This window comes from Myotis yumanensis, unplaced genomic scaffold, assembly GCF_028538775.1.
Source record: "Myotis yumanensis isolate MYYU_CA2020_CCGP unplaced genomic scaffold, mMyoYum1.0.hap1 SCAF_10, whole genome shotgun sequence".
NCBI lineage: Eukaryota > Metazoa > Chordata > Mammalia > Chiroptera > Vespertilionidae > Myotis > Myotis yumanensis.
Genome location: NW_027223761.1, coordinates 75,240,041 through 75,266,910, shown reverse-complemented (window position 1 = coordinate 75,266,910; position 26,870 = coordinate 75,240,041). Strand labels below are relative to the sequence as shown.

Sequence of the window (26,870 nt, the reverse complement as noted above, 5' to 3'; positions counted from 1 at the left end):
CTATACTGGAAGGACAAACAGCATAAAAGCATGGAAACCACACAAAAGTAGACCTAAATAGAAAATAAATACAAACTGATTTCAGACCTTAGCAGCATCCTCCTGGCAGCGGAGAGAAAGGACTCATGAGAATCTAGGATTTGATTGTCGCTTTTTCATTGCCACTCTTATCCACTGTGTAGGGCTACTGTTATTTTGCCAATCATTCAAGCATTTCTGGTTATACATCATGATGAATTCCCTGTGTTAGGGACTTTGGAGTTTCAAGGTTGAATAAGATAAGGTATTTAACATTAAAAATAACCAATGTTGCAAACATCTCCTGCAAATACTTTTAATGAAATGAAGATATAATCTGTAAAATAAAAGTATAAAAAAGATGCAATAAAGGTGCTGACTTTCAAACCTCTAGTTTTATATTTTAGTCCTAATGCACACGATTGTTCTTGGAGATTACTGAAGTATACTGCTTTAAAATTCTGGCATCTTTCCTAAGCTGCATTGAAAATCTCAAGTGATGATTTAACTGTCTTAATAAGTCTTGATTACACTTTATTTTAAAAATAATACCTGTTGCATAAGACGGAAATCCAAACACAGCAAGCTAATACACTTGCTTAACAGGTTTTAATTATTGTATATGCCACATAAAGACATTTATGCAGCTACTCTATTTTTTTTTAAGAAAAGCATTTATTTTGCTCTGTAAAGCAAGCAATGGTGCTTTAAACATCAAGTGATGGTACTTTAAATGTCAGTAGAACCATCAATTATCTGGACTTTTTGCTGCATTCAGTTTTTATAAAGAGAAAAATTATAAAAGGTATTATTGTGGATTTATTCCAAAAATAACTTTGGAGTTATTTACTTGGCGAGTATGAAATCAGTGTCATCTTTTCTATTTTCTGTGTATTTAGGCTATACAACGAGAATTGATTTTCTAAGTGATAGCCCCGAGAACTTGCAGGAGTTTCACTTATCAAAGAAAGATTCAATTATGTTGTTATATTGTACTTATCAAGGAAGAAAGTCAGGGAACATATTTCACAAAAGGCTCCTCAAGAAAAGTTGCAATAACCTTCAGTTACCTAGATTAGCACATCTAGATAATTCTGACTGCCCATTTCTCGGTGGCCCATCTAATATGGATTTATGGGATAAGAACATTTTACTTTTAGCAGTATCTATATACCAATATATTCCCAATGACCCTCCAATTGTTACATAATCAGAACAGGTTTTTAATTAAAATTTTGAGGAAGGAGAATTATATACAGGGTATGGCAAAAGCAGATTTCCAGTTGTGAATACATGAAACAGAATTTATTCTTGTATTATTATTTATTAACTATTGTATTATTTTCCATGCAATCAACTATAAACCTACTTTTGCCCAACCCTGTATATAGTAGTAGAGTCACCAATAGTGCTGAGTGAAATGAAGGATTCAAACAATATATAAATAGAAGTATTAAACATCCCAGGAGGCTGTGTTTACCTTTTCAGATTCCAGGCTGTTTTGCAATAGAGGTTAAAAGCCTGGATGGGTGGCTGAGCTAGAGCATCCAAAGGATCTTTGCCAATCCTGACATTGTGTGGTCTACAGAGTGATGACAGTTAATGGGCCAAACCTTGAGGCTTGAGGCACCTGGATTCCTTTGGTGTGTTCTCAATAAAGGGTAAATTGGTAAAAAACACATAAGTATAAAATGCCAACAAAATTAAAGAATTATATCATAGCTTCTTTAGATGTGAACCCTGCATTTTTGCTTTTACTTAGCCAAAAAAAAAAATTCTTTAAAAAATAATTTCATCCAAAGGAAACCCTCATGTACTGTTGGTGGGAATACAGATTGGTGCAACCACTGTGGAAAACAGCATGGTATTTAAAATTGAACTGCCTTATGACCCAGCGATTTTATTTCTGTGTATATATCCAAAGAAACCCAAAACACTAATATGAAAGAATAGATGAACCCCTATGTTCATTGCAGCATTATTTATAGTAGCCAAGCTATGGAAGCAACCCAAATGCCCACCAATAGACAAGTGGATAAAAAAGTGGTGGCACATATATGCAGTGGAATATTACTTGGCCATAAAAAAGAACAAAATTTACTATTTATGACAGCATGGTTTATGCTAAGTGAAATAAATCAGTCAGGGAAAATCAAATACCATATTATTTCACCTTTTTATGGAATGTAAAAGACAATATAAATGAACGAACAAAATAGAAACAGATTCGTAGATGCAGAGAACAGACCGATGGTTGCCAGAGTAGAGGGGGTTAGGGGACTAGGTGAAATAGGTAAAATGTTTGAGAACTACAGACTAGTATGTATAAACTAGTCATGAGGATGTAGAGTACAGCATGGGAATATAGGTAACAATACTGTAATGACTATACAATATGGTGCCAGTTGGGAACTGGAAATATTGTGAGAAACACTTTGTAGAGTATATGATTGTGTAATCATGATGCTATACATCTGAATCTAATACAAAATAATATTGAATGTAAACTGTAATTGAAAACATTTTTAAAATATAAAAATAATAATTTCATCCACTTAAAAAAACACACCTAGCGTTATCTGCCTAATTTATTAAGATTTAAAAACAAACTGTCCATTGCTGGTTGTTGGAGAAAAAAGGCCCACGGAATGTACGCCTCCCTGGTGTCTCATCTGTTCTGCAGCAGAGTAATTTGCATGTGGCCTGTCCCATATGATAGTTGTTCCCAAACTCAGCAGAAACCATGGTTGACCTCTGATGAGCTAATTAGGATGGTAAGAACTACAGGCGAAATTTATTCACTTAATATTTTGGGGGTTAAAGGGCCATCCATTTCCATAGATAATGGAAAATGGATCTAAATAATTCATAACTTTCTATAGATAAATTGCAATCCTAGATTTCCCCCCTAAAACTTTTTCAAGTCCTCCATCTCATGAAGGCCTGCCCTTCCAGTTAGAGACTCTCAGGCCTCCCTCCCTCAGCCTTGTCTCTCCACCCTGGCCCACTCCCACCTGAAACTTCCTGTCACCCCCGCAAGCCTTGATGGAAGCCTTCCCTGACCAATAATCCTCCCCACCTTCTTCATTTCTTCCCCAGATATAATTGTTTTCTCCACAGTGTGCCAGCTTCTGTGGTAGTGTTTTTTACCCCCCAATTTGTATGTGTGCTTGTGCACGTATCCTCTTTCAGACTGTGAATCCCGTTAAGAACAGCCTAATTCATGATGGATTGCTTTACTGTCATCATTACAACTTAGTTCTAATCACCAGTCTGCTAACAACTACCTGGGGGCTTTATGTAACTAGGTTCATCTCATAGATAAAGACGCTGGATGAGATGGTATTAAGGGATATAAAGACGATAAAATTCTGTGATTATTATTGAAGAAAAACAGCCTAAAATTAACATTACTCATGCGTGCATTCCTAAAACTTAGCACATGCTTCATATACAGTGGGTATTCAGTCAACATTTCCAATATAACTGAATAAGAATATGAAAATAGTATGATCGTTAGAGCAATGAGTGAGATATAGTTTTCATGAGAAGACAAACACATGACAAACAGGTTCCACAAAAATAAAATTACTTAAGCTGATGCAAAATCCTCCTCTAAGCCAGGGTGCAGGCCTTCTGACAAAACTTGAAATAAGGGGGTTGGGAGACCAGGCAGAAGATACCATCTTTGGTTCTGAAATAGATACACCTGGGAAGACTGAGCCCGGAAAGCTTGAGCTCTTTACGGCAAAATACTTCATGAAATATAGAGGAAAAAACAAACAAAAACAATAAAAACAACAACAAAAAACGACACGCAAGGATTTTTACCCAGCCACTATTTGTCCTTGAGGACATCCGTACCCTTGCTCTGCCAGCCTGTACTCTGGGGTGCCTAGGCGTTGGGGGCGCCGTGCCCTAAGCATCAGGAGCGAGGCATCTCTGGCCTCCAGTATGGCATCCTGATGCACTTTACACAGAACTGATGTCAAACTGGTCTCCTCGAAGTTTCACCTCACTCATCCATCCCAGGAAATGAATGGCCTGATTCCAGCCAGTCTCCCACTCTGGAGAGCCTCTCAGTTACCCACACACTCTCCTTTTACACTCCCCACATCCAGTGGGCAAACACACCCCGCTCATCCTACGCAAGAAACACGTTTATTCCCCAGAGTGTCGGCGTTCGTCTTCCTTATGTTTTCAGGTGCTAGTAGCGGCTCCCTCTTTGGGCCTCTAGCTGTCCCCGCTGCCACCATGTCCTCTATATGTTGCAAAAATACTGGTCCTTAAAACAATTAAATAAAAAGTCACAAATACCTGCTTCTAATCTTTCCCATTTCTATTTCCTGTCTCTTTATTTTCTTTTTATTCCCTCCTTTTTTATATCTTTAAAGGGAGAATCTTGCTTATTGATAATATTTAAATTCCTTGGATTCATATGTGACTATGAATTGGTTTGAATAATTTTTTTCCAGCTTCATATAGTCTGCCATTCAAAATCATATATATATATATATATATATATATATATATATATATATATATATGTTTTGCTTCTTAGTTAAATATTCTACTTTTCACAGGAATAGGCCTCGTCATGAATTTTTACTTTTGTTCATGCAATTCTTTTTGTCTGGAGCGACTCTCACCATTTTTCACATGGCAAATGTTCATCCTTCAATGGCCTTGAACATCTGTCTCCTCTTTGGAGACACATCTCTGTTCTGCTCATTAGTAAGCTGCATGTGTCTTTGTAAAGGGACTCCCCCCATTAGGGTTCTCCATTTACCGTCAGTCCCTACCTGGAATGTGAGACTCTCCAGGGCAGACACGGAGCCTGACCCAGCTCTTCTACCAAGCACATAGCATGAGTCTTGCCATTAGGAAACCAGGACTCACTGTTCGGGGGTTACATGAAGGTATGAAGAATACAATTCTCAGATGAACACAGTGATTATTAGTATGTTGTTCAGGCAAAGTTGAAATGTCTGGGGTTAAACAGTCTTTGAAGGGCGAGCCTGGAACCTGGTTGACCTGAGTCACTTTGTTTCCATGTGAACAGACGTTCTTAGTTCCAAGCAGCACAGGTTCAAATGAACGTTGGAACACAGCGCGCTACCTCCGGGTTCCACAGGGCCAGGCAGCCGGCACTGAGGCTGGCAGGCAGCCCCCCGGCCGGTGAGTGGCTGGGCCTCTCGGACAGGTGACTGGCCCTACACGAAGGCACCCGGTCCCAGGAGCAGCTGAGCCAGCAAGGAGACCAGCTGCCGCCAGCCCGCCAGTGAACCGATGCCCTCTGCCCACATGGCCCTCCTGGGCGCATGCCATGCTGGTCACCGTGTACTGTGTGCGCAGGGACCTCTCCGAGGTGACCTTCTCCCTGCAGGTCAGCTCTGACTTGGAGCTCCACAATTTCCGTGCCCTCTGCGCGCTGGAGTCCGGCATCCCCGCCGAGGAGACGCAGATCATCTACATGGAGCGGCTCCTCGCCGACGACCACTGCTCTCTGGGCTCCTACGGCCTCCGGGACGGCGACATGGTGGTTTTACTCCAGAAGGACAGCGTGGGGCCCCGGACTGGGAGACGGACATCAAGCCGGCCCGGGGTGGATTTCGCTGGGACAGCCACGCCCGGGACATCCAGCGCCCGGCAGCAGCAGCAGCAGCCGCGGACACAATCCGCCCAGCATCTCCGAGGCTTCGACTCGGGAGAGATGCCATCGGCCCACGGCGTGGAGAGCCCCGCCCTGATCCGCAGCCTGCTGCTCTCCAACCCCCACGACCTGTCCCTGCTGAAGGAACGCAACCCCCCGCTGGCGGAGGCCCTGCTCAGCGGAGACCTGGAGACGTTTGCTCGGGTCCTGACGGAGCAGCGCCAGGAGAGGGCCCTGCGGGAGCAGGAGAAGCTTCGCCTCTACTCCGCTGACCCGTTTGATCTGGAAGCTCAGGCCCGAATCGAAGAAGAAATCCGGCAGCGGAACATCGAGGAGAACATGAACATCGCCATGGAAGAGGCGCCCGAGAGCTTCGGGCAGGTGGCCATGCTCTACATCAACTGCAGGGTGAACGGCCACCCCATGAAGGCGTTCGTGGACTCCGGCGCGCAGATGACCATCATGAGCCAAGCCTGCGCCGAGCGGTGCAACATCATCCGGCTGGTGGACCGGCGGTGGGCGGGCATCGCCAAGGGGGTGGGCACGCAGAGGATCATCGGCCGCGTCCACCTCGCCCAGATCCAAATCGAGGGGGACTTCTTGCAATGCTCTTTCTCTATCCTCGAGGAGCAGCCCATGGACATGCTCCTGGGCCTGGATATGCTCAGGAGACATCAGTGTTCCATCGACCTGAAGAGAAACGTGCTGGTGATCGGCACCACGGGCACCCAGACCCCCTTTCTCCCTGAGGGAGAGTTACCCACGTGTGCCAAGCTGGTGAGTGGTCATGGGCAAGACGAGTCTACAGACAAGGAGGTAGCAAATGCGATTAAACATTCGGTCAAAGGACCGGGACGAAAAAAGCATTGACACAGTTCAGAAATCAGCCAGCAACGGAGGGAATCTCAGGTTCCCGGGAATTATGAGACATGGGCTCCCTGGCAATGTGATCATTAAAAACATCAGAAACGACAAACCCTGGCCTTGGGGTCAAGTTCTTAGACATGTGAAGTGGGATGGCCTGGTTTTGGCCCCGCTTGCACTTCCCTTATCACAGTTCACTGAACCTCATCCTGGGGAGGCCCTGGCAGCTCTAGCTGGTTTGCAAATAATCGATAAAGGGAAAGCAGCCCCTTCTTTTAGAGACACTGTCCTATCAGAATAAGGGCAGCTTGTCCAAACCAGCTGCTATTTTGCAGAATCCACTGAAAAAAAACATCGCTGCAGACCCCCCAACAAGGCATCTGCACAAAAGTAGTTCAAAGCAGCACTAACATTATTTATAGTCAGAGAAAAATGTCTATTTTCACAGATTCTGTTTTCTTTGGGGAAGTTCTTAGAAAAGTGGGTCAACTCTACTCCAGTTGATTAATACTTACAAATGCCTGCTCTGAACAGCACAGGGACCCATTTCCTCCCATATTGCATCTTCCCCTGGCTTCCTCTGGAGTCATGCTCCCTGCAATCCACTCCTCAAAGCTATTTCTGCCATATTTGAGAGAGTTGATTTTTCTCCTGGAATAGCCTAAAATACTTTTCCCTTTCCCCTGAATTCAAAGAAAACCTGGTTATAAAACAAAGGCAATCAAGGAGATTTTTTAAAAAATTGTGGTGCTTCTTAGAGGCTAGTGGTTTCCTTGTGGTGGGGGTGAGAGGCAGGGGCAGGCAGTGCTCCAGATCCCTTAAAACTAATTTTGACTAGAATGTTTAAAAAATCTGCTTTATATATTAAGCTGCCATGTTAAGTCTTGTCTGCAAAAATGTTTTCTCTGCTAAAATAACATTTGAAAAGTTCTCAATGAGAAGGTCTGTAAGGCTTCATTCAGGTCTATGACCCATCTGACAAAGCTACTGTCCAACGATAGTGAGAAAGGGAAGATCCTAGATTTAAATACAACCCATGGCTAAAATGTGTGGGAGAAACAGCTCAGCTGCCTGAGGCCACCAGACTCGGAGACAATGTTTCAGGACAAGACTCCATCAAGACTGGTATTACAAAGAGTAGCGGATTCAAAGTCAAGAAAGATATGATTTCAGCTATTATTTAGGCAAATCAGATCACATGTTACATAACTCAGATTTCTCATCTATAAACTGTTTCAGAGGGGAGAGCCATTTTCAAGCACAAAGATCCTATATAATAAAAGGCTAATATGCAAATTGACCCCTACGGCAGAATGACCAATTGCTATGATGCATACTGACCACTAGGGGGCAGACGCTCAACACAGGAGCTGCCCCCTGGTGGTCAGTGTGTTCCCAGAGGGGGAGTACTGCTCAGCCAGAAAACGCTGAGCCGGCCTCATGGCTGGCGAGCACAGTGGTGGTAGCAGGAGCCTCTCCCGCCTCCAAGGCAGTTGGACATCCCCTGAGGGCTCCCAGACTGTGAGAGGGTGCAGGTCGGGCTGAGAGACGCTCCCCCCCCCCCCCCTGAATGCACGAATTTTGTGCACTGGGCCTCTAGTTATATTATGAACCACGGTACCTTTTAAATTTTCCATTTTCTCAAAAAGATCAACAGACACTCAAAATATTCTCAAAGGCTACAGAAAACAAAACAAAACAACTTCCCTATAATCCTCATATTCCTTCATATCCCTTTCTTGATCTGCTTCTTGGTGAGATTAATCACTTTCTTCTGGAAGAGTCACCTTTTCCCATGGGGCCATTGTCAGTTCGTCTCCCAGGTTTCTTCTTCCTTATAGCTTTCCCTATGCTCATATCCCCAACCCTGCCTACATTTGCATAAGGCTCACACCTGAAAGAATTACTGAAAATGACCAACAGAGACTTTTTTCTACTTTTGTTTCTAATTAAGTGCTCAGGACAAGTATAATTAAAATGAAGAAAGAAATTCAGAGTGAGGTCAGGAATAAACAATTAAATGCTTGTGAAGTAACTGGAACTGATTTGATAAATGTATGGATTCCTTTACAAATACAAATATGCAAACTCCTTTTCATATCCTACTGGACTCAGCATGCTGTAATGTACTTCACATATGTTAGTACTTATTAATCCTCAGAATATATATTCAAAATAGTTATTATTAGCCTCATTTTACAGAGGAAATTCAAGGCTCAGAATTACTATGAAATATTGAAATATCCACTAGCATAGTGTTTTTATTTTTTTTTTTACTTTTTCCAACAACAATCCACATTTTAGATTGTGACCCAGTTCCGCATCACAAAGACACATACATACACATACATACAAATGCACACACACATCAGTCTATTTCTGAAACAAAAATAAAATGAAATAATATGTAATTTTTTATCCTCCCCTGGTATATTTCTGTGAATAATTTATTATACTTTACTACCTGTCTTAAATATGTTAGACATGTCCCACTTGTATCTCACCAAGGTATCCTGACTCACAATGAAAAAAACCAACCCACCTACCAGGTTGCTCAATTGAAGTCTTCTGATTTCAAATGCCAAGTTCTTTTCACTTTGTAACCTTCTTTAGCAGACACATTTTAATCCCAGAGATTGGTGCAAAATTGTTACAAAATTTTATTTTATGGAAACTACCAAGACACTACCAGTAAAAGTGACCATGAGTAGCAGTAATCAGAATAAACTCAACAATTACTTATTGAACACTCATAAACCTGGCTCACCAGGTTTTTATAAACATAGAAATGAGTAACTTCCAATTCTACACCTCAAGGTGATTACAACCTGGTAGGAGTAGGAGAAAATTTGTAATCAATTAAGAACAAAAAGAATGAACATGAAATATGTGCAAATGAAGGTATAACTTTTAATTTGGAGGTTATTTTTTAAATAAGAAATGAGCCAGTAAAATGCACTTTCAATATGCCTAAAATGTCCATTACTGATGCTGGGAAAAACGAAGAAACATACTCTCCTCTTACATTTCAGGTCTCTGAAATACAATCTCTAGGTATCCACTTTTGGAAATTAACTACTTGGAAAATAATGAACAAGTCTTAATTTCCTTTCTTCCCATTAGAGATCATGATAAAGCAAACCACATGATGAAATAGGCCTAACCTGTTTAAAATCATTAGCCATTTAAAAGATCCATTAAACACTTGATTTCACCTAGTGCCCACCTTACCTCAAAGTCACTATTGTTGATAGCATGGATTTCAAAACTACAGTAATGCCTTCTTCTACAGTTAGAGACTGACATCATTTGATTAGTAGAGCATCTGATCTGAACATCTTTCTTAAAATATGGGTCATACAGTTTATCTTGTTTCTACGTTCCCCAAAAGAAAGAGACAACCGAACGCCTGCAAGAACTCATCTTCACTGCAGGCACATCATGTTGCCTCTGAAAGAGAACACTGCCCTCCCTCAGAGGGCCATCCACTGACAGCCAACATTCCACAGAGAATGCCTGAGTGAATAGCTAGGGAGTGCTCTGGGATTCACACCAGGAAACCACTGGTGAGGACATTAATTGATGCTAACATTCTTTGAGGAAAACCAAAGAAGAGGAACAATGGTAAAGAGATATAGAGGAGAAAGGAGGGGCGGGGGAGAAAGAAGCCCAGAAATCTGGGTTGTTTTTAACTAATCATCTCTTGGCTTAGGTGCTGTTTTATAAAGTGGGTGGGGACTGGGCTGAGGTTAAGGATTACCTACCATTCCACAATACTTTATTCATCTCGGCAAGTTATCGAAAAACAAAAATATTTTCACAGTAGAGCCTGAGTCAAACTTGCTTTTGAACCTTTGTTTTTCTGGGTTCACCTGCTAGAATCTCAGAATTTCTAAGAGTCACTTATTAGAAATTTGAGGTTGGCAGTCCTGCTATGAATTCTGTGTGGAGATGGGCACACCTTGGGGCAGCTTTGTGTCCTATTATTACACTATATATGTTCTGATGATTATGTCTCTCTCTCTCTCTCTCTCTCTCTCTCTTTGAGAAATGTAAAAGACAGGATTTCTATATTTCTAAACAGTAAAGCTTATTTTAAGAAAATAATTTGAAGGATAACAAGATAATTTTCCCCTATGGTAAAGTTCAGAGGAGGCAACATGGGCCTGTTCCAGGTGATGATGAAGTGTATATTTTCCTTCTGTTAAATTTAAATATTGATGTTGTTGAAAATAAAATAGATGATTAACATCGTAAGAAGATACCATCACCTCTATCAAATTTTTACCCTACAGCATCAATCACCATTCTACAAATCTTACCCTACCAGCACTTTACTAAAAGGACCCCTTGAGATGAAAAGAAAAATTAATTTAAAATTATATTAATTAGTATATGCTCCCTTTCAAATTCATGTAGTATCTAGGGATTCAATTCCTCTATCTGTTAAAAACAAACAAACCAACCTAAACCTGTGTTTCGCATTCATCCATCGCAATAAAATTCAATATATTTTTCCCAGAGCCTTGTAATTGCACTATGCCATCCAGAGAGATAAGGGAATATATGTTATAGTCTTTGCCTTTAAAAAATGTAAAAGTCAAGTTAGAAAAAAATAAATAATATTTACTTCATGAAATACTACAGAATATGAGTTCAGGGTTTGAATGAACTGCTTCCCATTTGAGATGCTAGCTATGCAGGATATATGGACAAAATTTCATTGAGCACCTACAGTATGTCAGGCACTGTTCCAGGTGCTGAATTTCCTCAAAGCAGCAACATTTTTTTGGTGCTCAACTGGCACTTTGAGCTGCAGCCAAACATACAGGAGACTCTGTCACCTTCTCAAAGATGAGTAACTTTGAGATGACTAAGCTAACCAAATAAGAATTAGCCTATGGTATATTCTCAAGCTAAACTTCAGGGTAAAGTCTGTGGTCTGTTTCTGCCTTGACCCACAGTGGCACTGTGCTCACGTTGTTTCTATTATGGGCTTAACCTTGGAGCATGACTCAGCTGTTGTAGAAAAATACTTCCCCCACAAAGTTAATGGAAAGGATTTGAGGCCTGTACTATGGATTAAACAACCAGAAATACAGGGCAGAATGAATTAACTACAGGTGATGAATCAATTTGATGGGACCTTTGTCATACACTTGAACTGCAGGAAATAAGAGAACAGGGGTTCTCTTGAACAATGAAATACCAACCAGATAGCAATTATGAAAATGTTTGGGTATCTGGAAAACCTAGAAGGGGGCCCAAAATTACTAACAAAAATATAATAAGTGATGAGATTTTTCTGGAGAGATCATAATCTTGTTCATAATATCTTTCTTTCTTACTATTTTATTGGAGGCCAACAGAACCTGTTTAATAAATAAGATTATGTGAATGAATAATGGACAAAGTTCCACATTAACAAGTTGATACAATGAAAGTGTGACTTTTTATTTAACTTATTTTTATGTAAAATATGTGAGGTAAGATTGCCTTTGTATAATTAGGATAAATATGTTTTGGGTTAATAACATGGCTGATATTTACATGTGTAGATTTAAATGTAAGTGATCCAAGAAATAAACTCTTCATGTACTTTTAAGTTGTCCACTCTCCCACTGTTAGGGCCGTTTAAATGGTACTAGCAGTGGCCGAATTATCCCAGTTTGTCTGGGGCTGTCCTGGTTTCAAAACTGATGTCCCAGTGTCCTGGCAGCTTCTCCATCAGTTCCAGGCAAAGCAGAACATCTGGCCACCCTGTAAGTGTTAGAAGTGGGTTTTTCATTTAAGGCCCCTGAGTGTGCTGTGGGCACCTCTAAGGAAACTGTAACTAGGCCTACCTGATCAATGATCCATACTATCAGTATATGTCCAACGTTAAAGATAGAATGTCCTAATCTGTTTTGTGTAGGAGAAAAAGCCTCATTTAAATTCATTCATTAAATGTTTCTGGGCTGGAAAATTAATCATTTAAAAAATTATAAGAAAGCCACGCCATAAATATTCGAAGTGTATTTTTAATTTAAAGCACACAGATATGCCGTGAGTACCCACATAAAAGAGATGCTAAAATAATTTAATGAAAGAACACTATAATTTCAGGATAACTGAATTTGATTAAACTTCAATTTTCAAGGCTCCTTGGAAGTGATATATATATATATATATATATATATATATATATATGCAATTAAAAGATGGCACAGAAATTGACATTAGAAAATGGGGCCACAGGGTACTAAAAAGAAATCTTTCTATTATCTATGAACTTGGATTATCCTGAAAAAGCACGAATAAAACAAAGTTATACCATTTTTTTTACACTTCTTAGTAATAGACTGAATTTACGGTTCCAAGTAAATGTCAGGTTTTGAGCTTTTAAGAGAATACTGGAACAAAACAAAGCAGAAATTTCAGAAACCCATGTAAATAATGATGCTACCTTCACATTTATTTCACGTTGCCTTGGAGCTGTCAGAAGGTCAAGACGCAATGAAATGAATGTGAGGCAGGACCAAGCCAGGGGAGCGGTTTTGGATAGTTGTGGTGATGGGCTGCAAATATGCCCGGAAGAAGCAGCTCTGATGGGGAGATGGTTGAGGGGGGAAGGAAACATGGAGAGCCCAGGAATTCCATAGAAAGCCTTACAGCCTCAGGGGGCTGGGAGATAAAAGAGGGGTCGATAGCCAGACTATGATGGAAGCAGAGGCCCGAGAAGGTTCTACGGAAAAGTGGGCCAGTCACTAATGTCCAGTGTGCCAAATATTTTGATGGAAAACAAAATGGCAAAGTGAGACCTTTGCCTTTGCCACTAGAAGGACAGTAAAACATGGGACAAGGGGTTAACTTTCATAGACTTGAGGAAGTGTAGGACAGAGAAGTTTGTGAAATCAGTGGAATATCAGAAACATATGCAAGGCAACTTTGGTTACCAGTTAAGCCAGTTTGTCTATTCACTGTTTAAGAACTTCACTGGTAGCCTATCTCATTAAGAATTTATAATTAAATGATATTAATAAAACTTCTACATAAATATACTGGAGCCAATGGTATAGTTTCATTCTATCAGAAATAATTGCATAAAGTTAAAGCAACAGATGGGCAGTTAGAGTAAAACTGAAACAAAGATATTCTCTGTTCAAACACTTCCAACTGTCATCACTTGGTCTCCAAAACAGGAATTGACAGAAAACAATCTCATTGATATGCTGTAAGGAATAGGAGTTCATGTCCCATATGGCAAGGTTTCCACTGTTAGAGCTTCATTATATAATGACTCTTAAGTCTGGTCTGAAAGTGTCTTCATTAATACGAGAAATGGAAAGTGTGCTTGCTCTAATTAAGTGTTCAATAATTAAGGAATTGGTGCAAGTTTTATGAAAAATGCAAAAACCTTTCCATGCTATCCAACTGTTCTCAGTGATTCAGGTTAAATTGCCTTTTACTTCAAGTAATTTAGCAAAAATTCAAAGAACAATGCGAATATACTTTTAAATGAGGGCATATGCTGGGGGGTGGGAGCCACCGGGGAGAGGTCAGTGGGGGAAAAAGGAGACTTATGCAATACTTTAAACAATAAAGAATTAAAAAAAACATTCCAAACATATTTCAGGTTGTAGCTAAGAGTTATAGAGGCACATGTGGAAGTTGCAAATTTGCATTTGCACTGTAACGTTCTATACTTTTGTGAAGGACTAAAAACTTGGCAGCCAACTAAATGGGTGAGTTTATGTCCTACAGAAAGTTCAGAGAATAGGTTAGTTATTCAGGATTTTTCACTTGAGATGCTATAAAGAATGGTGAAGCTGATTGATCAGATTAAATGAATTATGTTCATTTATAGTTGCCCAAAATGATCTAGCACATTGCTAAGGTAAAACTGCCATACATTTTATACTAAGAAGCTGACTTATCTCAGTCTACCCAGATACAAATAAATACTAAAAATTAACAAAAAAACAAAAACAAACCTAGAGATTTCTGGATACCATATGTAATATCTCATTAATAAAAGTATATTTCTTTCATAGGAACATTTTCTGTATCATATTTGGCTATATTTTAATAACTTGATACTCTAAAAAATACAGAAATTCACAAGCTCTATTTCTAAGGGGAAGTGTCTTCAGCTTGAGGGTAACATACTGACCCAGAGGAAACTGGCCAATTGAGCAAAAATAAATATACAACTCTAAATAGAAAATGTTAAGGGACACATTTCTCAGAAACTTAAAAAAAATTTAGGGGTAAAGCTAAACATTAGAACCTCAATTCTAATTGTCATTCTTTCATTTTTATGCTATATTTTTTCATTGAATGAACAAAGGCATATCTTTAACTTACCGCTGCTGTCTCCTAGTTCAGCCCAAATATTTTATACCTTTTTGTGCTCTTCATGGATCCCATAAGTGGAAGTGTCTTAGCAAAATCCTACTGATGGGTAGGCAGATGTGTCTTATTTTACAGGTATTCTAGGTCAAACTTTTATACTGATAAAGGTCATTTTCAAAGCTAATGTTTTCAAGCCACAAATAAATAATTTGAGAGTCTGCTGGGACATCAGTCCAATTAGTAGCAAATTATTCATTCAATAACTACCTATTGAGAGCCAGGGATGCACCAGGCACTGTTACGGCTGTAGTAGTTAGAAAAATAGTGGTACACAATAACATCTAGGCAGTTGTCCTCTTGAAGTATATTTTAGAGTGGAAGTTTCAAACACTGGTAAAACACAATAACGATACTATCTAATCACTTACATAGCACTTACTAAGAGAGTCATTTATTCTAAGCTTATTATACATTTTAACTCATTTTATCTCTGTAACAATCCATTAGGATTAATAAAATTCCCCCATTTTAAAGGTTAGGACACAGGAACAGAGAGATTAAGTGAGTAGTTCAAGGTTGTAAATCTGAGCTAGTAAGTGGGTTTTAAAGAAGGAGAGATGTTAGATTTATTTTTTAAAGTTTTCTCTGGTTGCTTTGTTAAAAATAGAAGAACTGAGGGCTGGGACCTTAAGAGGTGTAGTATCTACAGGTTGAACAGAGGAGAGGGAGCCAACAAAGGAGCCCTAGAAAGAGAAGCCAGAGAGAGAGAGGATGGAAATAGAAAGAAAAACAAAAACATGTCCAAGAAGCCAAATGAAGAAAATGCTTCCTGGAGAACAGTGTGGTCACTGTGTCCAATACTACTGGGAGGGCTAGGAAGGATGCTGAGAAGTCAGGGCTGGATTTGCAAGGTGGAGGTTGTTGGTAATAGTGACCTTGTGGGTGGGATGGGGAATATGAGCTTTGCCTGAGGAGGTTGAGGAGTTGATTAGAGTGAAAGAGGTGGAGAAAGCAGGTACTAACAGCTCTCTCAGGAAATAATGCTTTCAGGAAAGTGGAAAAACACCATAGTAGACGAAGGAAGGGGCCATGAGAGCATTTCTTTTACTCTGAAGGCAGATGAGAATGAACCAGGGGGAGAACAAGAGAGAACAGAGAGAACTGAAGCAGCACAGATTTGCAGATGAGGGAGGCAGGGGCCTTAGGAGCAGGAGGAGTTCATTGCTTGCAGCAGGAAGGTAGGCAGAGCATATGGGTGTCAACACAGGCAGGCTGGCATAGCTGATGGTGGGAAGGTGAGTTAGTTTTCCTCCATCTTCTGTTTTCACAGTGAAATACGATGCAAAAACACCAGCCTTGAGTGAGATGAGGACAGGGATTGTTGAAGGATTGAGGAGTGAGGAGAAGGCATGAAATTGGCACCATAGACCATAAGAGAGTAAATTAAGTAGGAAAATAAATTGAATTTCAGACCAGTATTGTGAGTCCACTAAGATTCAAGTTTAAATGTTTTACATGAAACTAGCTGTAGTAGAAAGTAGACAAGGGAAGTGTAAAAGAAAAAGCACATTGGTTCTAGAACCAATTTTGCCACTTGCTGAACCGGTGCCTTCAGGCACACCTCCCTGGGCCTCAGTTTGCTCATCACATAAAGTGAGAAGGTGTGGATCTGCACTGCGTGGAGGCACCCAGAAATGCGTGGGGTGCTTTGGGTTTTCCTGGAGACCACTGGCGTTTAGGACTTCAGGTGTGGGGTGCTCTGCACCCTTCAGTGTATGGAATAACCCCTACCAGTCTCCAGCAGTGCCCACCCCTGGGGGAAAACACTGGACAGAGGATCACACCAGGCGCCCTCCCAGTCTGGACTTTAATTGCCCCTTTAGTGTTGCTGTCTGGGGAAGCTAGCGAATACTGAGGGATCAAGTGCACAGCTATCAATCCTTACCCTCATCCCTAGACTGGAAATAGGTGACTAGCCACAGGTAGAGGTATTAATGAGCAGTGAACAGTCCACAGATTACAGCCAGGAAAAGAAAGAGCCAGAACAGGGTGATCCAGAAATGAAAAATCAGCCCTCCATTATTATGGAAACCATTGCTATTAACTATCATAATAATTAAATAGAAATGCTGCCCCAATAGCGCCTGATAGTAGCAAAGAAAGTTTGGTACTCGGGCATTGCCAGGATAGCATTGGAAAACATCGCACTACCATACAATGACAAAATTAATTTTAATTGTATTGACCATGAGGCCCCCAACATGAACTGAGAATTACTTGACAAAGACAGGGCAGTTATTAAAGGCAATATATCAAATTCTACTCGAATAATCAGCGGGGCACTGCTGGCATTGCTCTTAGCGACCTTTCTACTTGACACCTTCATTAATGGTGAGTAAGACGAAAACCCCATGTGAATGGATTTTCAAAAATGATTCTACTGTGGGAGTCATTCCAAGTGCAAACTCCCAACATCACAGTAATAACTTAAGTAGAAAAAAAATACAGAGTTCCTGGGAATATTTAAAATTCAAGGCAGGAAATTACACAGACAGATGGGAACATTTGTAGGTGAAAATCCTAAGTAGTAGAATGATGATTCCTTAAAAAAAATCGGTAATTACACAGTTCTCAAATAGTTTCATTACGGGCATTCATTAAATAAAAATGCCCGCAGATATTAATATACAGTACAGTCTCATCTAGAGAATATAATTAAATATGGTAAAAACACAAATAACCAATGTGCTTTTTCTTTTACATTTCAAAAAAATTAAACATTTTGGTCCTTTTTTAGTTGAAACTCATATAAACTAACAATGTTTAATTGAATAATTCAGTGGCAATTAATACCGTCACAACCTGATGCAACCACCTGATCTATCTAGTTTCAAATATTTTCATCATTCTCAGAGGTAGCCTGGACCCATTAAGGAGCTGCTTAGCCTTCCCATTCCTCCTAGCCTCTGGCAACCATCAATCTGTTTTTGTCTCCATGGATTTTTTTGTGTTTGGATACTTTATTTAAATAGACTTCTGTAATATGTGACCTTTTATGTCCGGTTTCATCCAGTTAGCCTCATGTTCTGAGGCCCAGGCTCATCTCCTTGAATCATGTATCAGTACCTCCTTCCTTTTTATTTCTGAATAAAAAGCTGATAGCTGAAGCCTATGTGCTTTTGAATCACAATGTTAATTTCAAAGCATGGCACGCACCTACCTCCCAGTGCTGAGTGACAATAGTAGGATAACCCAGGAGAAATTCAGCAAAACCTAGCCTATCCTGATTAATACAACTCTTAAGAAAAGTAAAAAAAAAATAGCTTATTTTAATTCATTTTACCAGCAGGAATCATTCACGAAATGGAAAATGTTACTGTTAGAAAGTCCTTTCTTTACTTCTTAAGACATTTAGATCTTTACCAATGTGATATAATAAACTCATTAATTATTGATGAGCTGGAAGCTTTGGAATTCCCTACCTACGATGTAGACAGTGCTCAGAAAATGCCTGTTTCAGTGAACTGCAATAGGAATAAAAAAGATGTGTGCTCTTTGTGTTTTTTTTTTTCAGTTTGTTTATTTATCCTTTTCCGTCCAACTAGGGCTAATGCAATATGCTTGACATGAGCAGCGGGAGCTGTTTCTGTTTCCAGTGTAAATTACATTGATTCTCAAAGTCATCATGAATCTGCTTCTAAACTGGTGGCCAAATCCACACTGGGGCTGGTGGGATAGGCTGCTTTTGTACGAGATATCCCGAGTAGGCTGTAGGAAAAGTCAGTGAAGCTCTTTAATCTACATCCCCATCCTCCGGGATCTTTATTCTAACTACATCTTGAACGGAATTTCTATGTTTTTATTTACTCTCAGAGACACAATGAAATAATTTATAAGATAGAATATTGGTCTTCATTATGATTTGTCATGCTATGATTTTAAGTCACGCTTTTCCTATTATTTGGTTTATATTCTTATGATTTAATTGAACAAATACTTTCTTATTATGAAACTGAAATGATGAACTCCTTTAAAAAAACCCAGTCCATTGAACCGAAGCAGAATAGCAATCTAACTTGATTTTGTAATGATACCTTTGAGGAAAAGAATAGGCTCTTCATATAGTGCAGGAATTTTCAGAAAGAATACTAAGAAGCCAAGAGACCATTTACAATGTATAAATTTTTCTCCAAGGACACATTGTTTGTTCTTTCATGCATTATAGATAGTTGGACAAAAAACAAAGACAAAAACAACTATGCAAATTAACTGAAATTTAACTCTTTCCTTGTGCCTGTTTTTGTTATAAATGTGTATATTAAAAATTTTGGTCATTTTACTTATTTTTTAATATATTTTTATTGATTTCAGAGAGGAAGAGAGAGAGAGAGAGAGAGGGAGAGAGAGATAGAAACATCAATGATGAGAGAGAATCATTGATTGGCTGCCTCCTGCACGCCTGCCACTGGGGATTGAGCCCGCAACCTGGGCATATGCCCTGACCGGGAATTGAACCGGTGACCTCTTGGTTCCTGGGTCGATGCTCAACTGCTGAGCTACACCCGGCTGGGCTGTGGTCATTTTATATACTCACTTTAAGTCAGATGGCAATTCATTCCTGCAGAAATTAATATCTGCCCAAAGAGCTTCTAGGAAATAATTAGCTTATTACAAAAATGATCCAGATCTGTATATATTATCCCTATGAAAATGTGTTAAGTAGCTGAAATGGCTATAAGTTAAAGATAAATTATTTATATTCTTTAATGTAATTGCGGTCATCTATGAACAACAATTTGCATCCACATACGAATAAACTTCTGGGGGCCAAATCAGTTATTTCGAACATACTCTGTGATATCAGGCACAGAACAAGAAGCACAATATTCAACAGAACAGGACCTTATCAATACTGTGTAATTCAGAGAAATCAACCCACATAAGATGCTGAGACACAAAACAATCCATGCTCAGTGTAAACTTAGATGAATTTATAAAACTGGATGGAACAATGTCCCAACCCCCTGAAGCTTCCAAATTCCAGGGCTGCCTTGGTTATGATAGTGCTTTGCCACCTAACAGAGACAAACGAGATTTACAGGTAGAACAGAGGCGGCTATGAAGCTAGAAGATTTGTGAATGACAGAAGCCAAAGAGGCCAGCAAGAAAGGAGGCAGGAGGCTCTTCACAAGACCAACTGGCTGGAAGCCCACGGCATCCATCATCCCAAGACCACACCAGGAGACAGGCAGTAGTGTCTGCATCAAGCGCTGCAGCAGCAAACTGCCATGCACAGATTGGATTTTGACTGTTGGGAGATGATTTCTGAAAAGGAGGAGGAAAGCTTTATGCTTCTGGAAAGGAAAGCTCTGGCAAAATGAAAGCTGCATAGTTGCACAGTGTCCTTCACAGTTCGGTTGTTCAATTTTTCCATCCACTCACACACACTGTTGGTCTTTACCGGGGAGAGCGTTGGTCAAAGAGTGATGATATAATCTATGTTCCTCCTTACACATGACAATGTAAAGGAAATGGTACAATCATAATAAGAAAATAGGCAAAAGTCCTGAGTAGACAACACAAAGACATATATGGGAAATGGGTAAGAAACTTGACCTGTTGTTGTTTAATTATGTTAGAAATAAAATGAACACATGGGCAATGAGGTTTCTTTGGTAACATCAGATTGGCACAGTCTTTCTGGGCAAGCGATTAGAGTAAAAAGGGAAAAACGACATCAAGATGGTGAGGAACTAGGAGAGGAGAAACAAATCACAGCAAATGCAGAGGATGTTTTCAGCGTTTAGTTTCAGAGCAAGGGGAACAGAGGAGAGAAGGACCAATGGCAGATACTTGAGTAAGTTGAAATGCAAAAAAGAAGCCACCAGTAAAGTTTAGAGGTAGGAAGAAGGAATGGTACCAGGTAAGAATCCTGGGGAGCAGATGACATAGAAGGCACAGTCAGGGGATGTGTCTTAGGCAAGAGAAGGTGCCAAACCTCAGATGCACCAAGAACTTTAACATTGCTAAGCCAAATTGCTCACCTTTAAACCAAGAACAATGATATCTATCACTTAGAAAACACGATGCAAATAGCATCGGGCATATCAATGTTTATTTAAATTTAAAATTCTTAATACAAACTCTTCCTCCCAGTGGCTTTTATGCAAATGTCATATATGTTGAAAAGCAAATTCTTAAAATTTCCCGAAAAGCAGGAAAAAGGAAGTGCTACTCCATTGCAACACAAAATAGCAATTCGTTTAAAAGAATTATCATAAGAAATTAACATAACATGAACATATATAACATACAAATTACATGCTATTTAATATATAAATGACACACTTGTATGTACTGCACACACAGAGAATCTGGCCGCAGCATCAGATTCAGCAGCAGGTATTTTTCAGGAGGAATGTGGATCTTAAAGTTACACAGGCATTGGTATGCATCCTGCACATCAGTTTCTAGCTCCTTCTTATTCATTGCTGCATGTTTGACATTCAGCACAGTGGCTGGCTTAATAAATATTTGTTGTAGGAATAATTTTCCTTGAGTTCTTGAGCTTCAGCTTCCTTACCTGTAAATGAAACTTAATGATACGTCTAAATCAAGTGTATTATGAGAAACAGAAATAACATTCAAATTGTAATACAGTGTCTGGTGCTTGGTTGAAGTTATGTGGTAAATATCAGTTGTTAGTAGTAATAGTAAAAAACAATTATTCAAAGAATTGAGAGATAGGTTAAATAAAGTGGCACTTTATTATTTTTAATATTTGAAATATACTTGTAATACACTATTAACGTGTATTTTAATGTGATGAGTTTAAAATAATTTTTACTCGGAGAAAGATTTCTAGAATTTTAGAGAAAGTGACAAAATAGATATTGATGTGTTATTGCCCAATTTGAGTCCCTTGGAGGTGCCTGCTACAGTGAGCCAATGAGCTATAGAAATTACTGCTGAAGCACGGGCATAATAGAACTGTTGCCATAGAAATAGTATTTCTCCGCTTTGCTCTCTTCATTTGGATGTACTTCCTTCAGATTGATGGGGAATTCAAGAAGTTAAAAATGGCCCTGACCGGTTTGGCTTGGTGGATAGAGCATCGGCCTGCAGACTGAAAGGTCCCATGTTTGATTCTGGTCAAGGGCATGTACCTTGGTTGCGGGAACCTATCCCTCTCCCTTCCTCTCTGTAAAAAAAACAATAAAATATATTTTTAAAAAAGAAGTTGAAAATGTTTAGCTTTAGCCCAGTTAGCATGGCTCAATGGTTGAACTTTGACTTATGAACCAGAAGGTCATGGTTTGATTCCCGGTCAGGGCACATGCCTGGGGTTGTGGGCTTGATCCCCAGTGGGGATCCTGCATGAGGCAGACGATCAATGATTCTCTCATCATTGATGCTTCTGTCTCTTTCTCCCTCTCCCTTCCTCTCTGAAATCAATAAAATATATTCTAAAAAATAAAAATATTTAGCTTTAGTTATATGGTTACTAGGCTTGGTCACTGATGCATGTAGAAGGCTATTGTTCCAGGGACTGAGATGTATGACTGGACCCACCCTGACTCCAGGAGACCAGCAATCAATTGGAATCTCTGCCTCAGGAGGATAGTAAGCCACCCAGGCGGTGTCTGAGCCATTGTGCTCCAGGGAGCGAATGTCCACCCCCCAGGCCAGCAGATGTGGGGATGCTGGGAAAATCGCTGTGCAGCTTTTAAATGATTAACTTTTTCACTGAATTCCAAACCCTTTATCTACACCTTTATTCTCCTTATAAAAAAGGTCAGCTTGAGATGAGATGTCCTAGTAAGATGTTCTTTTAGGGTACATAACCCACAGTCTTCTCTTCGCAGACACTGGCCATCTGAATAAAGCTCCCATAAAGATGCAATCCTTGTCTCTACTTATTGGTTCTGGTAGTGACAGGCGGCATGAATGCCAACTTTTCTGGTTTCAATATGAGAGTGAGGAAGACCAAGTACAAAAATACAAACACTTCAGAGTAATTTCTATTTCTCATTTAAATACGTTTTTTTTTTTGCCTAAAAAAAGGAAGAATCAACAAGCAGAGCAGAATATACACCCCCACCTCAAAGTTAAAAGATTAATATATATACTATGGATACAAAATTAGTAAAAATCCAATTACTTCAAAATGGAACATTAAGTTTACCTAGATATCACCTTTCAAACAAAAAAGATTTTATAAATGTAGCATGGAAAAGTGGGACAGAGTAATCCACATGCATGTAAGATGCTCTACAAATATAAATCCACTACGTGTGTCCAAGTTGTGTCTTTTCTATATTCTTTACTTGTGTGTACATGACATGCCTCTATTCAAACGTATCTTTGGACATTTGTAGGAGGTTGAACAGTGTTCAGGAGATGTGTGTAAGTCCTAACCCCGGGGAGATACAATTGTGGCCTTATTTGGAAACAGGCCCTGTGCAGATATACTTAAGGATTTAGGGTGGGCCCTAAATCCAATGACTGGTGTCCTTAGAGGGGGAAGGAGAGGACAATTTGGGACCCAGAGACCCAGAGAAGAAGGCCATTGGAAGACAGAAGCAGATATCAGAGCAACGTAACTACAAGCTTCGGAACGCCAAGGGTGTGGAAGCTGCCAGAGGCTGGGAAAGGGGCATGGGATGTGAGTCTTCCTTGGAGCCTCTGACAGCACCCAACCAGTGGACACTTTGATTGGGGGCTTCTGGCCTCCAGAACTGGGAGGGGATAGATTTCTGTTGTTTTAAGTCAACAAGTTTGTGGTAAGTTGGCCCAGCAGAGCTAGGGAACTGCTGTAACTCTCAAAAAGGGATGGGGAAGTGCAGGAGAGTGACCTTTGCTGAGCACTGACTGCACATCAAAAACCACGCTAAGTGCTTTGCATTTCACTTTATTTAATCTCACAAAACCACAGGGGGAAATTGCCTCATTTTATAGACGAGACATTTCAGAATCAGAGAAAAAACTTTCTATAATATTATCACCATTCTTAGGTTCCAACAGAACACTAGTTGGATTAAAGTGAAAAATATTTTTGTTTGAGTGGTATTATAACTGTTACATGCTATAATAAACGTACTCTTCCTCAACAGCATGCCAGTTGCTTCTAAGAAAACTTACCCAAAATTTCATTTTAAAACAGTCATTTCTTTCCATATTTATATTATAATAAACAATATAAAACAATTATTTCAGAAATTGAGCAAAGATTGAAAAAATAGACCCAGGAACACAGACAATAGTATAGTGATTAGGGGTAGGTAGAAGAGGGTAAAGAGGGCATAAATGGTGATGGACGGAGACTTGATTTGGGGTGATAAACACACAATACAATATACAGATGATGAATTATATACTTGAAACCTATATAATTTTAACCAATGTCACCTCAATAAATCCAATTAAAATGACAAAAAAGGTAAAATGGAAAAATGCATTTGGTAAATATCAAAATATATATATATATATTTAAAACTTTTTTATAATTTAATGGCAAGAAAAACAACTCATTGCTAGAAAGCCAAAATATTGGAAGAGACAGTTCACCAAAGAAGAGATATGAATGGTACATATGCACATAAAAAGATCCTCAACATCATTAGTCCTTAGGGAAATGCAATAAAACCACAGTGATATATCAAGACATATCTACCAGAGTGGCTAAAATTATACCACAAAAACTGACAGCACTGAGTGCTGGCAAAGATGTGGGCATGTGCAAAGGAGCAGACACTTCAGAAAACAGTTTGGTTGTTTCATATGAAGTTAAACTTGTACCTACCACACGAGTAGGTGTTTATGCCCAAGAAATGACTTCACAGACCTATACACAAAGGTTCTCAGCTCACAGAAGTTTTATCCAGAGTAGCCAAAAGCTGGAAACACCCAAATGCACATGGGCATTTGCATGGATAAACAAATATAGAATCTCGGTATAATGGAAAACCACTCAGCAATAAAAATGAATGAGCCACAGGTATGTACAGCAACATGGATGAATCTGCAAAGCATATACTAAATGAAAGAATTCTGACAAGGATTCTTTAGTATATGCTGTACACTGAATCATTTCATTTATGTGACATTCGTAAAAAGGCAAAACTATAAAGAGAAAACATGATAATTGTCAGCATATGGGGCTGGGGAGTGGATTGACTACAGAGAACCTCCCCCCAAAATTTTCAGGCAACAAAAATGTTCCATCTTGATTGTGGTGATGGCTACATAACCACTTACTTTACCTTTGTGAAAACTTAACCTGTACACCTAAAAATAGTATATTTTGCTATGTGTAAATTATACATTGATAAGTATGCCTAAAAGCATTTCAATGGCAAAAAAGGATTTGAGCTAGTGATTTTAGAGTAGCTGTAAAATAGTATTTGTCCTTCTGAAGTTATAATAACCCAGGTGTATTCTTGAAAATGTCTGACATTCCCAAGCAAATACAAATCCTAAACGTCCCTAAACAAATAGAATCGATGTATCTTTTACTAAAAAGTAGACTTTAAATAATAACTGTCAGCATTCCCATTCCCATATATTTCTTCTTTTTTAAAAAGTTCTTTATTGTTTAAAGTATTACATATAGTATTACATATGTCTCCTTTTTCCCCCATTGACCTCTCCCTGGCCACCCCCAGTCCCCCTGCGCATGCTCTCATCGCCGCCCCCCTACTGTCTGTGTCCATTAGTTATGCTTATATAAATGCAACAAGTCCTTCGATTGCTTTCTTACCACCTGCCCCCGCCCTCTGCCTTCCCTCTGAAGTTTGACAGTCTTTCCATGTTTCTCTGTCTCTGGATCTATTTATGTTCATCAGTTGATGTTGTTCATTATATCCCACATATGAGTGAGATCATGTGATATTTATCTTTCTCCGACTGACATTTTGCTTAGCATAATGCTCTCCAGTTCCAACCATGCTGTTGCAAATGGTAAAATTCCTTCTTTTTTTATAGCAGCATAGTATTCCATCGTGTAGATGTACCACAGTTTTTTAAACCACTCATCTGCTGATGGGCACTTAGGCTGTTTTCAAATCTTAGCTATTATAAATTATGCTGCTATGAATATAGGGGTGCATATATCCTTTCTGATTGGTGTTTCTGGTTTCTTGGGATACATTCCCAGAAGTGGGATTACTGGTTCAAGTGGGAGTTCCATTTTTAATTTTTTGAGAAATATCCATACTGCTTTCCACAGTGGCTGCACCAATCTGCATTCCCACCAGCAGTGCATGAGGGTTCCTTTTTTTCCACATCCTCTCCAGCACTTGTCCTTTGTTGATTTGTTGATGATAGCCATTCTGACAGGTGTGAGGTGGTACCTCATGGTTGTTTTGATTTGCACCTCTCAGATGATTAGTGACTTTGAGCATGTTTTCATATGTCTCTTGGCCTTCTGTTATGTCCTCTTTTGAAAAGTGTCCATTTAGGTCCTTGGCCCATTTTTTGATTAGATTGTTTATCTCCCTTTTGTTAAGTTGTATGAGTTTCCTGTAAATGTTGGAGATTAAACCCTTATCGGAGATAACATTGGTAAATATGTTCTCCCATGCAGTGGGCTTTCTTTTTGTTTTGTTGATGGTTTCTTTTGCTGTGCAGAAGCTTTTTATTTGGATGTAGTCCCATTTGTTTATTTTCTCCTTAGTTTCCATTGCCATAGGAGCTGTATTGGTAAAGATATTTCTAGGACAGGTGTCTGATATTTTGATGCATATGTATTCTTCTAAGATTTTTATGGTTTCCCATCTTACATTTATCCTTCATCCATTTTCAGTTTATTCTTGTATATGGTGTAAGTTGGTGGTCTAGTTTAATTTTTTTGCATGTATCTGTCCTATTTTCCCAACATCATTTATTGAAGAGACTGTTTTGACTCCATTGTATGATCTTGCCTCCTTTGTCAAATATTAATTGAGCATATTGGTTCGGGTCAATTTCTGGGATCTTTGTTCTCTCCATTGGTCTATATGTC

General features: G+C 39.3%; 2 protein-coding genes across 3 annotated transcripts in view; one reads left to right on the top strand and one right to left on the bottom strand.

Annotated features, from left to right (window-relative positions):
* Nucleotides 1-26,870, bottom strand: part of PDGFD (platelet derived growth factor D) — a 228,063-nt gene that overhangs the window by 117,847 nt on the left and 83,346 nt on the right. The window lies entirely within an intron of this gene.
* On the top strand, nt 5,345-6,541 carry DDI1 (DNA damage inducible 1 homolog 1). The gene has a single exon (XM_070426938.1). The coding sequence runs from the start codon at nt 5,345-5,347 to the stop codon at nt 6,539-6,541; it is 1,197 nt and encodes a 398-aa protein (XP_070283039.1).